At 39.4% G+C, this 14,278-nt stretch overlaps 3 protein-coding genes across 6 annotated transcripts in view; 2 read left to right on the top strand and 1 right to left on the bottom strand.

Annotated features, from left to right (window-relative positions):
* Positions 1 to 1,874, top strand: part of LOC109974054 (protein PML-like) — a 2,537-nt gene extending 663 nt beyond the window's left edge. Inside the window, exon 2 of the mRNA XM_020624063.1 lies at positions 730 to 1,874. Coding sequence (XP_020479719.1) covers positions 730 to 1,265 — 536 coding nt within the window. The 3' untranslated portion in view covers positions 1,266 to 1,874. The remainder of the gene's footprint in view (positions 1 to 729) is intronic.
* A 1,029-nt stretch (positions 1,875 to 2,903) lies between these two features.
* mpi (mannose phosphate isomerase) lies at positions 2,904 to 10,319 on the bottom strand. Of its 2 annotated transcripts, XM_020623118.1 has the most exons (9): positions 10,248 to 10,319; positions 9,599 to 9,726; positions 8,221 to 8,421; positions 7,729 to 7,870; positions 7,324 to 7,503; positions 6,762 to 6,935; positions 6,280 to 6,314; positions 6,106 to 6,174; positions 2,904 to 5,698 (listed from the first exon to the last, which is right to left on the bottom strand). In XM_020623118.1, exons 1-9 carry the CDS (start codon positions 10,261 to 10,263, stop codon positions 5,480 to 5,482), a joined length of 1,164 nt encoding a protein of 387 aa, XP_020478774.1. In that variant the 5' UTR covers positions 10,264 to 10,319; the 3' UTR covers positions 2,904 to 5,479. The 2 variants fall into 2 exon arrangements, with proteins under 2 accessions (XP_020478774.1, XP_020478765.1); XM_020623109.1 differs by having other exon boundaries at positions 6,106 to 6,314.
* An 889-nt stretch (positions 10,320 to 11,208) lies between these two features.
* The window catches only part of scamp2 (secretory carrier membrane protein 2), a 10,568-nt gene continuing 7,498 nt past the window's right edge, over positions 11,209 to 14,278 (top strand). For all 3 annotated transcript variants that reach the window (XM_020623131.1, XM_020623141.1, XM_020623148.1), the window contains exon 1: positions 11,209 to 11,386. In XM_020623131.1, the coding sequence (XP_020478787.1) occupies positions 11,330 to 11,386 (57 nt within the window). In that variant the 5' untranslated portion in view covers positions 11,209 to 11,329. The remainder of the gene's footprint in view (positions 11,387 to 14,278) is intronic.

Below are 14,278 nucleotides of genomic sequence, written 5' to 3' on the forward strand. Positions count from 1 at the left end.
AGTGCACACTGGCCCCCAGGGGGCAGTGTTACCTGATAGACTGACAGGACTTTGGTTTACACTGGCTGCAGCGTGGGCCCCGTTTTAGCCTACGCTTGTTTCCATTTTGGAAGAGTATGTTCAGATTTTCATTAGCCTTTCCTGTTTACTGTGTACCATATATACCGGATATATTGACAATAATCAATAATTTACTTTGATACTGACGAAAACATGATGATTCCCAGACAGGTTCTGCAGTCACGAGGAGCGTTTTTATGATTTCTTAGTAGGATTATCTATTTAAATTGAAGATGCATATTAAAGTTGATGACATCCTCAGAAATTCTGTTCAGATTTGACCCAGTCTGGCTCGAAGCTGTAATTGCTGTTAAAGAGGCTTCTAGTACAGAATAAAGCATCTTCATACTTTTACAAATGATTTCAGTTTTTGATTTTAATACATTTGCTAAAGTTTCTAAAATTGATGGGCAAATGATAGTTTTATCCCTTTTAAAATGAAGTTTACACCACTGTATATCCACACTGTATATTATCATAACACAGTGTGACTTATAGTATGATTTTAGAAATATCTCCCACCCCAAATTGTTGATTCATTTACAACAACAATTTATGGTTCAGCCTACAATTAGTTCACCTGAGTTTTCAGATTTGCTGCATGAACACCCAGTATCTGGAAGGTCTTTCCAGATAAATATCTTCTGAAGCACAGTTTTCTTTCATTAGGTCAGAGTTGTGAGATCGTGCAACTGGCTGCAGTGAGTGGAGGCCACTCACTCAACCTCTACACTGTCCCTCAGTGTCGAATGGAGCGAGGAGCTGCCAAAGTGACCGGCTTCAGGGTCCGCAGGCAGAAGCTGTACCTCAATCGCAAGCTTGTCCTTACAAACTCCCTGCAAGAAGTCCTGGTGTCCTTCATAGCCTTCCTTCAAATGCTCTGTCGCCCACTTGTCATCGGCCACAACATTCGCCGCTTCGACTGTCCAGTGCTAGCTCGAGCGCTTGACAAACTGAACCTCAGGGCACAGTTTGAGTCATCAATCGCAGGCTGTGTTGACACCCTACCACTATCCAGAGAGATGCTGAAGGACCGTTGTCTCAAGAGTTTTAGTCAGGAGAATCTGGTGAGGGAACTGGTTGGTGTGAACTACAAAGCCCATGATGCTTTGGAGGATGTGCGGGCATTACAGACGCTTTATAGTGTGCTTCAGCCCACACCTGATTTGGTCTGTAGACATACATTTACTCTGGACACCATGTAGAACAATCCAGCTGTGACAGCTGCCTCAGCTAAACCACCAGGACAGCGCCTCCTGTGGGAGCACTTCAGGCAGACTGTGAAGGCCACAGAAAGCAAAGCAGAGGACCGTGATGGAGAACTTAATGGTTTACAAAACCTTTAACATCAGTAGTCTGACAGGGCCTTTAGTTCATATACACTACCTTGACTTGCTTTGTCATCCTGGACATTTGAATTGTCACTACCACCAGGTTGGAGACCATTGCAGCTGTATTAAGATTTTTTTGTGGGAATATTCAGATGAAAATTTGAGTGGTGTTTGCTGCATATACAGCCATTTATGTCAGTAACAACAGAGCAGCAAACTGTCTGTGTCCATAATGAGTATTTTTTTTAACAAAAGATTCAGAAGTCTGTTATTAAACCGGGAGAATGTAGATAATGGTGGGTGGATTTTCAGATGCATTTCTCTTATTTCACGTTCAGCCCATAAGCTTTCAGTAGGTACTGATGTCTACTGTAAAGTTACCTTACATAGTTAGTGTACTTCCGTTCTGAATGTGTCATGTTTTATCAAGAAGTTTTGTTGGACATGAATAAATCTGCAAATAAATAAAAATTAAATACAGTATATCATTTTAGTGTGTCATAAATTATGTACATCACCGCTGGTTAATATTTGATAAATATAAACAAATATTTCAAGCAGTGCTGCAAGAAATGGCTAAAATCAATGTGGCAATATTCTTATGCCTCGGTGCCAGTGATAGCTGTGGCCCGAGGCATTTTGTATTCAGGTTGTCCATCTATCCGGCCCATTCCACAGTGAGTATTGTAAAGTTTATAGGCACAAAACATTAAATAAGCAGTTCAGACCGTGTAGGAACAGAATAAGGTTTTATTAAACCACTTTTACATAGTGTTCTCTGCAGGTCCATGCTAAAGCATCACTACATTCAAAAATGTTAAACCATGTTCTCATTAGGCAGAAATTTCAAGACGGATTATCATAATCGTTAAAAAGACAATGAAGGTAAAACACTGTGGCCTTCAGATCTATGTGCATTTGAAGGATATGAATTAACTAAATCCAAAACAACCTATGTGCAAAGTCCTGTACTTGCAGTATAAAAATTAAAAGGTGACTTAAAACAAGATTAGAGCCAAGGATGTTTGACAATTGAATCAAATTTCAGAACAACATGGTCTGTAACTGTGACCTCTACAAGACTACATCACTAAATCAACATTTTAAAATTATGGCAGATTTGACATAAAGGAGTCAGTTTTACAGATTTAAAGCGATCAATTTGAGGTAACAATTTTTCAATCCATGAGACTGATTTTAACCTCTAGAGTCCTGAGCTTTGGAAACCCAAGCTGTGCGGTCCTCATATGAGGACGCAGGGACTCTAGAGGTTAAGTAATTGAATTGAATTAAGATTGACCATGATTTGAACTAGAGGATTCTGCAGCAATTTGCACCATACTGAATAAACGTAGTTGCAATAATGTACCACTTTGGACAGTGGTCATCATGAAGGTAAACCACTCATCCTGTGATAAAAGCTTGTATCACAGTACTATTTCAGGGTTATTTTCTTAGTATGTAATGTCATGTATTGATGGATAGTACAAATAAAACATACAAAGTCTCAAATTTGGTTTCAAATACAGACATGTTTATTCCTATAATACTATAAAACTGAATGCAGCATTTTATTGTAGTACTGTATAAGATGTGGAGAAGTTATCAGCCTTCATTCATGTTATGCAAGTGTGCAACAAGCAGCATTTTAACTAGACAGCACTCAGAGAGCAAACCTCCACCAAGGCTGCCCAGTTTCCCCATAATGCCACTACACCCAAAAGTAAAATTCCCATGATAGTTTGACCCTCATATGACACCTAGACCATGAAAACCTACCCCTGGTATTTGGAACCAACGTTGATATCAGTTTGAATGTTATTAAAGGAAAACAATATTTCAGTAATGGCGGTTTTCTTCAGTATCTAGTTCAGTAACTTTTGACGATACGTCAAATCTGTTGACGCTTTACTGAATCAGCAGTGTTTCAGCTAGAATTTGATCTCAGTTGCACGTCTGTAGCATTATTCGTTTTCTGTGCGCTCTATAAATGGGAACATTCTGGATCAGCAGATCTGGAATATTACTTGGATCTGGGTCGTATTTTGGTGTGCGGTAGATCTTGTGGGGATGTTGTCTCACGACTGTTGTCCAAGAATTGTAGGCGTTATGTATGGAATTGGAAGCAAAACTGTTGAAACTGGTCCTACCTCACAATGGTGAAGAATTAAAAAAAATTTTAAAAAAACCTGGATCACCACCAACATCTGATAGTTCTGTGTGATTTAATCAAAATCCAGTCATAATTTTTTGAGTTATGTCATGAAAAAAACATTTGCCAGAGGTAATTATATAGGAGTAGGAGTTTTAATCACTATGCATTCCTGATTCCCATGTAGTCATGCTTCATGGGATGGATCTAGGCAGTGGCCCGTCTTGCTTGCTTCTGTTTTAATCATTCACTACTTTGATGAGAAGTTTCCACATCCTAAACATGCACTGGTAACAGTTTAAAGGCAGTAAACTCATTCAGATTCAACTGCTGTCACATTATCACAGTCAAGAAGTCCCTCCCCAGTATTACTACTCTAAATCAAACATGCACAGGCATCTCAGCATTAACTATATACTCTCAACTGTTGATATACTAACAGTGGATTTTTCCCAAAGGTGTCGTTGAAGCTAAAGTTAAAATGATAAAACAGGTAGTTGCACCAGTGACCCTGGGGGAAGACGACTGCTGGCTTATTAAACAGACATGCTCAGTCCTCAGCACCGTAGTACTGGAGCTGTACTGCACCAGTGTAAACATATCCCCCACCCTGCTGTTTGAATAAGTTGCTGTTAGTCTGTGCCATCTTTATTTCAGACTGAAAAATAAGACTCTACAGTTATACTTAGAATGAAAAGTAAGAATGTCCACAGCACTGAACAGCTCCTAGTAAGAAAACACACATTCATGGCCTTTATCAGATGCTGAGCTTGGTCAGTTATCAAGAAAAAATCTTTTTTTAAAAACATCTCCACTACTAGATTAATTTAGTGGATGTTCTGGTTCTTTCCATTATATCCTGTGATCTTATTTTTTTCCCCTGTATTGTGAAATTCTACGTCTTCAAATTTAAAATTGTCAGCTCAGCTACTAAATAATCTTTAGGACACTGTTTTGATGACTGTGGTTTCCAAGGTCAAGAATACATTTTCATTACTTGACCTTCATCATAAGTAACACAATGAGGGTGATCCAGTGTTATGTGCACTTATTTTATTTATATATGCTGCTGTTCGGTGTTGCAGACAGTGTTGACAGTTCATCAGGTGCACTGAGCTAAAGCTACAGCAGTCCAATACAACAGTCCTTCAGGAAGGTGACGATCAGTTTTTGTTGAATCTGTTTTAAAGAGTCGTTGATTATACTGTACGATCATCAGGCTGCAGTTTGTGCTGCTGTTATACTGACAGGTGTTTCTCTTATTTTGTCCAGTCCATTTATAGTAATGAGGCTAGGCTGAATAACAAACATCCATTCATCCATCCATTATCTATACCACTTATTCCTGAATAGAGTTGCTGGGAGGCTGGAGCCAATCCCATCTGACATTGGGCAAGAGGTAGGGTCCGGGTCATAACGGAAACATCTGTCTGTATAATGACTATACAGTTGAATCAACACCTCTCTGGAACAGTAGTGCAGGACTGTTTGATTAGACTGCATTAGATTTAGCTAGATGTATCTAACAAACTGGCCACTAGTATTGTGTGCAGCATTGACCAAGAATTTGGGATGGGTACATTCTTCCCTTTTCCTGGAAAGGATGGGAAATTGTACTTGCACCATTACAGGCAGGGGGGAAAAAAAGCCAAACCAAATAAAATCCAGCAGCTTTGGGTTACTGCTGGATTTTAAAGCTGAAGAACACTGCTGCTGGTATAAAGAGGTGACACAGCAGTCGGAAGGTTAATTTTGGGTTGGTCTGGGCAGCAGGCACGGATAGGCATCGACACCCTGTGTCTCAAAGCTCCTTCAGCATACTACCTACTAAAAAGTGCACGTCAGCCATTGGGCTCAATCAATAATGTAGTGACCTTGCTGAGTCAAACCAGAGAGGGAACAAACAGGTAGTACGAGTTTTCAGCCAGCAACAGACTCACAGGAGGCAGCAGGCTCGAAATATGGTCATTCCTGACTGAGAGATGATGTGCAGGGAGATGCTCTCATTGGCTGAGACAAACAGGACTGTGCCCCGCCTCAGTGTGATGTCAGAGAGTGCCGCGGCGGAGGTTGCTGTGGCATCCCCTTCGATGATCAGGAGGATGCTAGCGCTGTCAACTGGAGCCACAGTGTACTGCTTCACCAAGGCTGGGACCTGCACAAAAGACGGGACGGAACAAGGGGAGAATGCATCTGCAACTTAACAAGACTTTGCAAAATTCTTTGACATAAATGGACACTTTAAAGCTGAACACAAATCTGGGAATGCACTAGTGGCTGTTTGATTAGGTTATAGAACAAGCCAAGTTCATGAGAGATACAATATATGCAAAATTCACTGACAAGTCTGTTTTTAAACAATCTACAGATGGATGACATTTTAGGTAAAACAATAAATGAATGGAAATAAAAAGGCAGGGCCAATCTGCTAATTATTTATCATTTTATTCATGAAATGTCAAAAATTGAGGAAAAAATGTAACTAACTTCTATCACCGTACAGTTTTTATTCAGGTGTGAACTTCCTGTAGTGTCATCATCAAGGTCCCTGAGGTGTCTTACCTGTATCCTCATGACGGTGAAGTCTGGCACTGGGGGGTCGTACAGGGACACACAAGGGTCTGAAGCGTCCTGGACACATGGGAAGAGTTTGGAGCTGGCGGGGGCAGGACTGTAGTTCAGCATTTCACACAGCGTGTTAACATCGATGTATTTTGGTGTGAGACCGGCTCTCACCGTGTTGTCTGAGCAGGCCATACACTCGATACAGTCTAGATAGATGAACAGACAGAAAAGGAAATATTTTAAATAAGCAGAGAGGGCAGCCGACTCTCCTTCAGATAGACTCTCAGACGACGTCGGACACAATCTGTGATGTGAAATACATTCTACTGGTCCAAGTGCTTTATCTGATTTTACAGTCATGAATTTGTGATAACTTGCACTCAACTGCAAGATGAATGTGTGGGTGGACTGAGAGAATATTTTCCAAACACAGAGGTGAGCTAAACACATCTAACATCCACCAACAACAGTTGCAGCAGTTGTTTTAGGAAATTACCAAGCCTTTTCTAAAAATGAAGCTATGTACTTTTCACCAGCTGCCTCTCTCTCATTCAGAACGGGACACTGGAGACTCAGCAGTGTAGGAAGTCCCGCACTTTGATGTTGTTCTCATTCTTATTTCTCATGAATGTAAATGAAAAGCACCTACTGACCTCCATAAAGGTAAGCGTGAGGCTCATTGGCCCCCAGGAACATGGCCTGGCCTGGATCCAGGACCACTTGGTTGAGGAAGTAGATGGAGAAGCAGCCAATGTCTCCGGGATACTGGGAATGGAGACGGAGCAGAAGGTCACCGTTGCTGCTCGATGTGTCCTTCCCTGCTGCACCTGCATGGGTCAAATATCCACAAGTGTGACTACATCAGAAAAACACGTTAATAAGAAGAAAAAAAAACTGACCTACATTTTTTCTAAATGTGTTTCACGAACAGAAAATATTTTAATATAATCAGATAAAAAGATTACTGCCAGTTATTGAGCAGTCAACTTTCACTATATAACAGTCACAGCAAATCATGGATTGCTTATTACAATTTCAGAAATGGTTTAAAAGAACTTATGGCAGCCGGTGTACTATAGAACAGAATTAAGTACAATGTCTTCATGTAAAGAGTCGATTTGCCATAAGACTATAGTAGAGAGTTCAACAGGGAAAAGCGCGGGTTAACATGCTACATTACTCTCATACACACACGTCATGCAGCCATGCACTCACCCTCTTCAGTGACTCTCTTCACCAACATGTTGAGCTGGTCTACAAACACCTTCTTCTCACAATTCATCATCCTCGTGAAGCACTTCTTCAGCACCTGGCTTGTACGGACCACATCTCCCACACTGCATCGCAGCTCTTCTGCTGCTTCGTTTCCCACCAGAGCATGGAACTCTGGGACACCTGATGGATGCGCATGTTAAAAAAAAACAAAAAAAAAAAACTCGGTATGATTTTCTTGTAACATTATCCTTCAAAATGCTTCACCTCACATCCATTCATCATCCAACATAACACATATATGAGCTTGATTCCAAAATACTGTTAATTTAAAATTATTTTTTGCTCCTATCTCTTGCAGATAATCCAAAATCCTCTTAAGAGAGCCTGCACTACTTTGGGACTCACATTTAAGGAATCCCAGGATCTCTTCCACTGGTCTGAAGCCACAGAGACCCTGGAAGCGGGTGAGTGCAATGGCCATCTCCGGCTTGTGGTTGTTGTCTGGATAGTGCTCTGGAAACTGAGCATGGAGACGAGCAGCTAAGTCCTGACCAAACCACAATGACAGAAAAGGAAGAGGGTTAGTAAAGAGGACAGGTAAAAAAAACGAGGTTGTGCTGAAGAAAATTATACCAAACACTGGCATGTTAAACATTTTCATGTGGTATATAAAATAGCCACAAAGGTTCCAAGGCTCCTTAGGTGTAATTACTAATGATACTTAAACCTACATTTAGAAGATACTGATGATAATGTGCAACTATAGCTGATTTTTGTGTTTTGTAGCTATTCTTTCTGCATTAAAAAACATGCCTCCTAAACAAGTTCCCAGTTCAGAATAATGAGTCATCTTATGCAGAATCTGATCTCTGTGTACATGTGTGTTTGCGAACTCACCCTGTTGGGGTGGGCCTGTATGGACAAAGCCGTATTGACGGAAAGGACTTTGAAAAGGAAGGGCAGCTGACCCTGGAAGGTGTCTTTGACCTTGGAGCCCAGGCAAGCAGGAAAGTGGGCGATCCACTGGCCCAGCGTGGTCTGTGTGATCCTGTTATCTTTAATCTGGGCATCACCCTTTGGGTGAGCACCCATCCACAGCTGGAAAAGAAAACTTTCCTTTTAGATGAACAGGTTATGTACATTAAAGCAGCTTCAAAATATTCTTGCTGATTATAGTGGGTGAAGGCAGAAGTAGAGGTGGGTTTGTGACTGTGTCAGTAACTTGACCTAACTGGAGACTACGAGTGTGAAACAGTTTCCCCTTCCTCAATGTGTACCAGTGATTAGCAATAAATCTCAATTAAATAACTAATTACACAGTAAATAGTAGTTGTGGCAGGTCTGTTGCTTCCCTTATTTTCATTTGGCTTTAAGCATCCTTAGTATATGGCTAAAGGGAGTCCAAATTGTTTCCTGAGACAAAGGCCTGGTATCTATCACTGCTAGTTTGTCAATTTTCTCTTATGTTAAACTAAAATCACTGAAATGCAACTGCATAAATGTACAAACAAGGGTGCCAATAATTTCTTACCTAAAATATACAGTAATAACAGGACAAAATCTAACTGTACTAAACAATGTACTGCAGACACCACCCTCTGTGGATAACCATGAAACATTAATATGGCCATGTGAAAATGTCATCCCAACCATAATGTGAACTAATGACCTCCATGGCGAATCCTGCAGAGCTGCTGTAGCTAAATAAAGACTTGTGAAAGGCATGGAGAGAAGAAAGGTCTCTAATGAGGAGCTACACTATATTTAAAACCTTGAAAATTATACCAGATAACTACAGTTTTCACACAGATGGTCTCTGTACTGAGTATAGAAGAGTATAACAACATTTAAAAGCCTATAATGAGCACAGTCAAGTCTTACCAATTTCGAAATTACTACACATCTAGGCATTATGACAAAGTACACTGACAACCGAGCTAATGCTTGTGTGATTCTGATTAAGACCCGTGCCATCAGGTCCAACAGTGACAAAAATCTTGTAAGATTATGTATTATATTGTAATATTTAAAAATCCAGTATTTACACCCAAAAATAAGGGCCAGAACCCCCAGTCCAAACTGATGAAACTTCTTTATTCATACATGATCTTATGTCCAATACAAAGGAATTTTTGTATCATTTTTGGAAGACAATTTTAGTTTTTGAAATCAAACTAAAAAAAGAATCATCCATTTCATCATAAAATTTACACCCATACCATGCCCTTTTCAGGGACCAGTGCAGTGACATGAATCTTCCCAGGAACAACTGTACCTCTGCATAGGGCTTGCCATCCTCTATGACAGCTAGTGGGTCTCCACTAACCACCAGTTTGGCCACCTCGCTGCTCAGCCCAATCTTCCCCCATGCATAATTTTGCACGGCACAGGTCAGAGGAAACACTGAGGAAGGGAACAAATTCAGTGTGGGAATCCTTAAAATAAAAACGACAATAAAATGAAAATACCCTCATAAAATAGGCAAACAAGAAAAACGGATTCAGATATCACATTGATAAGCTCCAACACCAGGGAGCTGACGATGCAGCGTTCAGTGACAGAAACACACAGTAAGCAGGTTTCCATTTGCGAGGGGACTGGATCAGTTCGCGACCTTGAACAAAATATACATTTCTCGTAAAGCTGTCACATTCGACGTTATAAATATTGCCAAAATGCCATATAGTTTCACTGTAATACTAACAATGCTGGTTTAAATATCTACTATTTAAACAAACAAAACGCCGGCTGGAATAGCGGTGTGGATGCTCGTTAACAACGAGCTTCTCGGTCAGTTTAGTCATATTAATAACCTGTAAAATGAACCATGTAGTGAAAATAAAGCGTTGCACCATTAAGCTAGCTAAATGTACAGGATTAAGCTGATCATTTGAAACAGTTATGAAGGAGACAATCGCACTCACCTCTCACTTCCGCCATGACTGCAGCGTCTGTCCGTTTTGGCGACGTGACGTCACGACTAGGCTTCGTAACTCTTCGTTTTTCTTCAACAAATATAGATTGAATTTTACACATGAATCAAAGCACTACATAGATTATATTAGGTCTTATCTTTTTCCTCTTTGACTATATCTTTGTTTTATCTTTTGTGTTTTATTTATTCTGTTTGTTTATATTACGTGCATGTTTGATATGTATGCCTTTATTATTTGGGGTGTTGTATAACCCTGGATTGATGACCGAACAGGCCTACCAGCATTGGTGGCTCTAACTTGCCTGAAAGAGTGAGTGTGAGTATGGGTGGTGGCCAATTCTAGCTGTCATTGTGAAAGAGGTGCGCTACACCCTGGACATGTCGCCGGCCTATCACAGGGCTGACACTTAGAGACACCGTCACTTTTCAGAATCAACATAATAAATACCACAAAACCATAAAACTTTAAGAGGATTCTTGGTTGAAAATTCATAAGCCACCCAGCTGTATGTAAAGCATTATAAGTGTATAAGGTAGTTAACATTAGCTCCAACTTTGCCAGCTGCAACATAAGTGTGATGTACACAACAGTGCACCAGTTATTATGATATGCGTTAATATGAAATGTGCCATTCTGCACAATGAGTACTTTTACTTTTGGTAGGCTATTTGAAGTAGGTCTATAGGATCAATCAGAATATGTATTGCCAAGTAAAATACATGGAATTTTATTTTGGTGCTAATACTTTTGTACTTTTACTTAAATAATATTTGAATGCAGTTTCAGTTTTTGAATATTTTGTAATTTGTTTTGTGGTATTGCTACTTTTACTTACATAAGCAATCTGAGTACTTCTTCCACTACTGAAATTATTAAAGTGAAATCCACAGGTGGCGCGCTTTTGCTGTCAACCAACGCAACTGACGTACATTGTACAATCGGCTTAGTGCGCCTGCGCACTCAACGTCATTCAAGGAAGTGGATAGAAGAGGCAACTGAAGCGACAGAGGAGAGTAGGTTGTTTATTCCCCGTTCAGATTCAGGTTAAAACTTTCTTCAGCCTGTTCACAATGTCGGGATTTGATAACAACCCGTTCGCAGAGCCTGCTAACGAGAACCCTTTCAATGTAAGTATGTGGTTTTTAGATTTTGTTGAGTAATTGGTAAGGTACAATCTACTCCTCACCATTCGTTAAAAGGAAACTTACTGGGTGGATGTCGGGGAGGGATATATGTCTGCTCGCTTGAACGTCATTTGACAAAGATGGTACGATTGACAGTTTTTCTACTAACCAGCGAGCACGGTTAGAAAAGAGGGCGGGGTAGACTTCGATCTTAGTTGCAGGAAGTTAAACTGTAGCCAAATAGGATGGCTTCAAAACTTTTCAAGCCAGATTAGACTGCGTATTTCTGAAGTACTGTGTGATTTGATACCACTTTAGAATCTTGTAATGTCACCTACATTCAGTGGCAGAAAAAGTGCCAGGTCCTTTACCTAAGTAAGAGTGCCATTACAAGTGAAACAAAAATCCTACTTACCGTAGTAAAAGTAGGTTACAGAGGTATTAACAGTAAAATGTATTTTCAAGTATCAGACATAAATGCAGTAAATTGTCTGCTGGTATGAATATTGGATTGTATTTGACATTAATAGATTGTTAATACTGTATGTAAATAGCATTTTACTCTTGCTGTGGAGCTTGTTTTTAAACACTTTATATTAAGTTAGGTAGCTTAGTTCAGTGGTTCCCAACCTGTGGGTTGTTCCCCTCCAAGGAAGCACAAGAAAAATCTGAGGAGCTGTAACATGATTAGTGAGGGGAAGGGAAAAAAAGAGCTCAGATACACTAATCTGTTGTAATAAGTTGTATATTATGAACTTATAATTTTTGTCATATAAAATGTCACAAATGTACTCTTAAGTATCTAGTAAATGCAGTCATCAAATAATCTTGATTCTTTGATGATATCTTTATTTAGACTCAAGTCAATCTCCAAATAGGCTGGATTTTACTTTTCCCACAATGCAACTCCATAGTGTCTTTTCCTTAGACTTCCTCTGTATGGGAAATGACCAGTCCTTTGAAACTCTTGTGTCCCCCAGATTGTGTTAAATATTTCAAAATTTCAACCCTAGAAATTTGAGCATAATTGTAACTAAATTTGAGTATTTTATTTTACTAGCTGACTTTATTATTGTGTACCTATACCAGTACACACATACAGAAGTACATTCTTCTAGTTTTTTAATACAGGACAACCTTTGGAATCTGTCTCGAGTTGCTGGAGGATATAAACATTGTTCTTTCTCAGTAGCTCTAAAGTCATAAACACACTAGCATAACTTTCTACAGTACTCAGGAAGGAAATAGGTCTACAGGCACAATTGGATTACTGTGCTTTGATAGGAGTGTTAGAGACATATCATTTTGTTCACAAATTTAGGAACTGGTCAGTATGCAGTATAAAAGCTGACTTGAATTTTACCACTAACTATGGAGACATTTTGACATAGTCACTTTAACAGTCGTGTAAAGTCACCCTTTTATTATATCAGGTGAGAAATAGCTGTGATGTCAGTGGAGACCACTGTTTGTTTGCTGGGGCGTGGAAGTGGTTGAATAAATAATATAGTAGCAGCTTGAAAATGTCAGTGTTGTAATTCACATGACTTTGTTATCAAGAGGTTATATTTAACCAAGCCTGCAGTTTGTGATTATCATAGCTACCGTGCTGCTAAATCTTGAAGGAATGTCCAAGCCTTATGACCTGAAAGTTAAATGTGGTGCTTTCTTTCTACTCATCTGCAGTGTGCTTTGAAAAAATGATGGCACTGTAGGATGTAATATGAAGAGAGACTTAAGGCAATTTAGCGGCAGTAATTATGAACTGTGTGCCACACCTAGGCAGTCAACAGTTATCACAGCAAGTACCGTTTTCTTGTAGGCTATAGAGGTCAGCATATTTGATTCCAAATTTATTTGTATGATCTTTTAGATTTTTTTACAGTCTGGCCATTGCACAGCTTTACATTAATATCAGTGAAGTTTTCTGATGTTTTGGCTAGTCTCAGCAGGTTATTTTAATGTGGTAAACACATTTTGCATAAAATGGATTGAATATCGAATAGGCTGTGTGATCACCAGAGTTCCCCTGTTTAAAAAAAAAAAAAAATCTCAAACATAATATCTATAACATTATCTGTCATTAATTCAATGTCAATAAAACGGTCTAAAAAGATATGGTCATTAGTTGTTTTTTTCACACTTGTTTTTTGAGCCAGATTTTCCCCTATAATGTCCAGTGTTAAGAGGTGAAACTGTTCAGATGTGCCTCTGGTTCCTGCTGGGAATCTGCACAGGTGTGTCGGGAGCAGATAAGTGATAATGTGTGAGGTCAATCCTTTAATCACATGACCAGTGGGTGAGGTGTGGGTTTGTCAGTGTGATGTTTTTGTCCTTTAAATTAACACATATTCTAGTTCAACTGAAAGACGTTTGTGTACTTTACCAAAATGTTTTTTTAAATATACACAGAGTTGCCAGTTTATTAGGTACATTTACCTAAAACCAGGTCAGTCTAATCCAACAACCTGCAGTGAAGTCTCCTTCATGAAGGTGATCGTGTTCAGTTATAGAGAGGTGTTGATACAACTGGAATGCTCATTTTGGAGGCTGTAGTTGCGGTGACAAATGCAGCATTATATGGGCACTGCAGTTCATTGCAACTCTAATTTTTAGCAACTTATTTTACAAATTAGTTTCCTTTGATGGTGATTTTCAGTTGGCTTCCTCCATAAAAAGCCAAATGCTGGAAAGAACAAAAGTAGTGACTTGTTTAGATTTTTTTTCCAGCTGCAAAATAGTGTTAACTAGGATTACCACCTCTTGTTTTGCATGCCTCCAGCAACCAGTCAAGTTGCAGTTTACATGCATGTCTGTCCAGATTCATATGTGGTGAAGACTTTGATGGAATGCAATAAAATATATTAAAAGTATTTAATTTAAAAAATCTCAACA

The sequence above is a fragment of the Monopterus albus genome, unplaced genomic scaffold (genome assembly GCF_001952655.1).
Source record: "Monopterus albus unplaced genomic scaffold, M_albus_1.0 scaffold7.1, whole genome shotgun sequence".
NCBI classification, from domain to species: domain Eukaryota; kingdom Metazoa; phylum Chordata; class Actinopteri; order Synbranchiformes; family Synbranchidae; genus Monopterus; species Monopterus albus.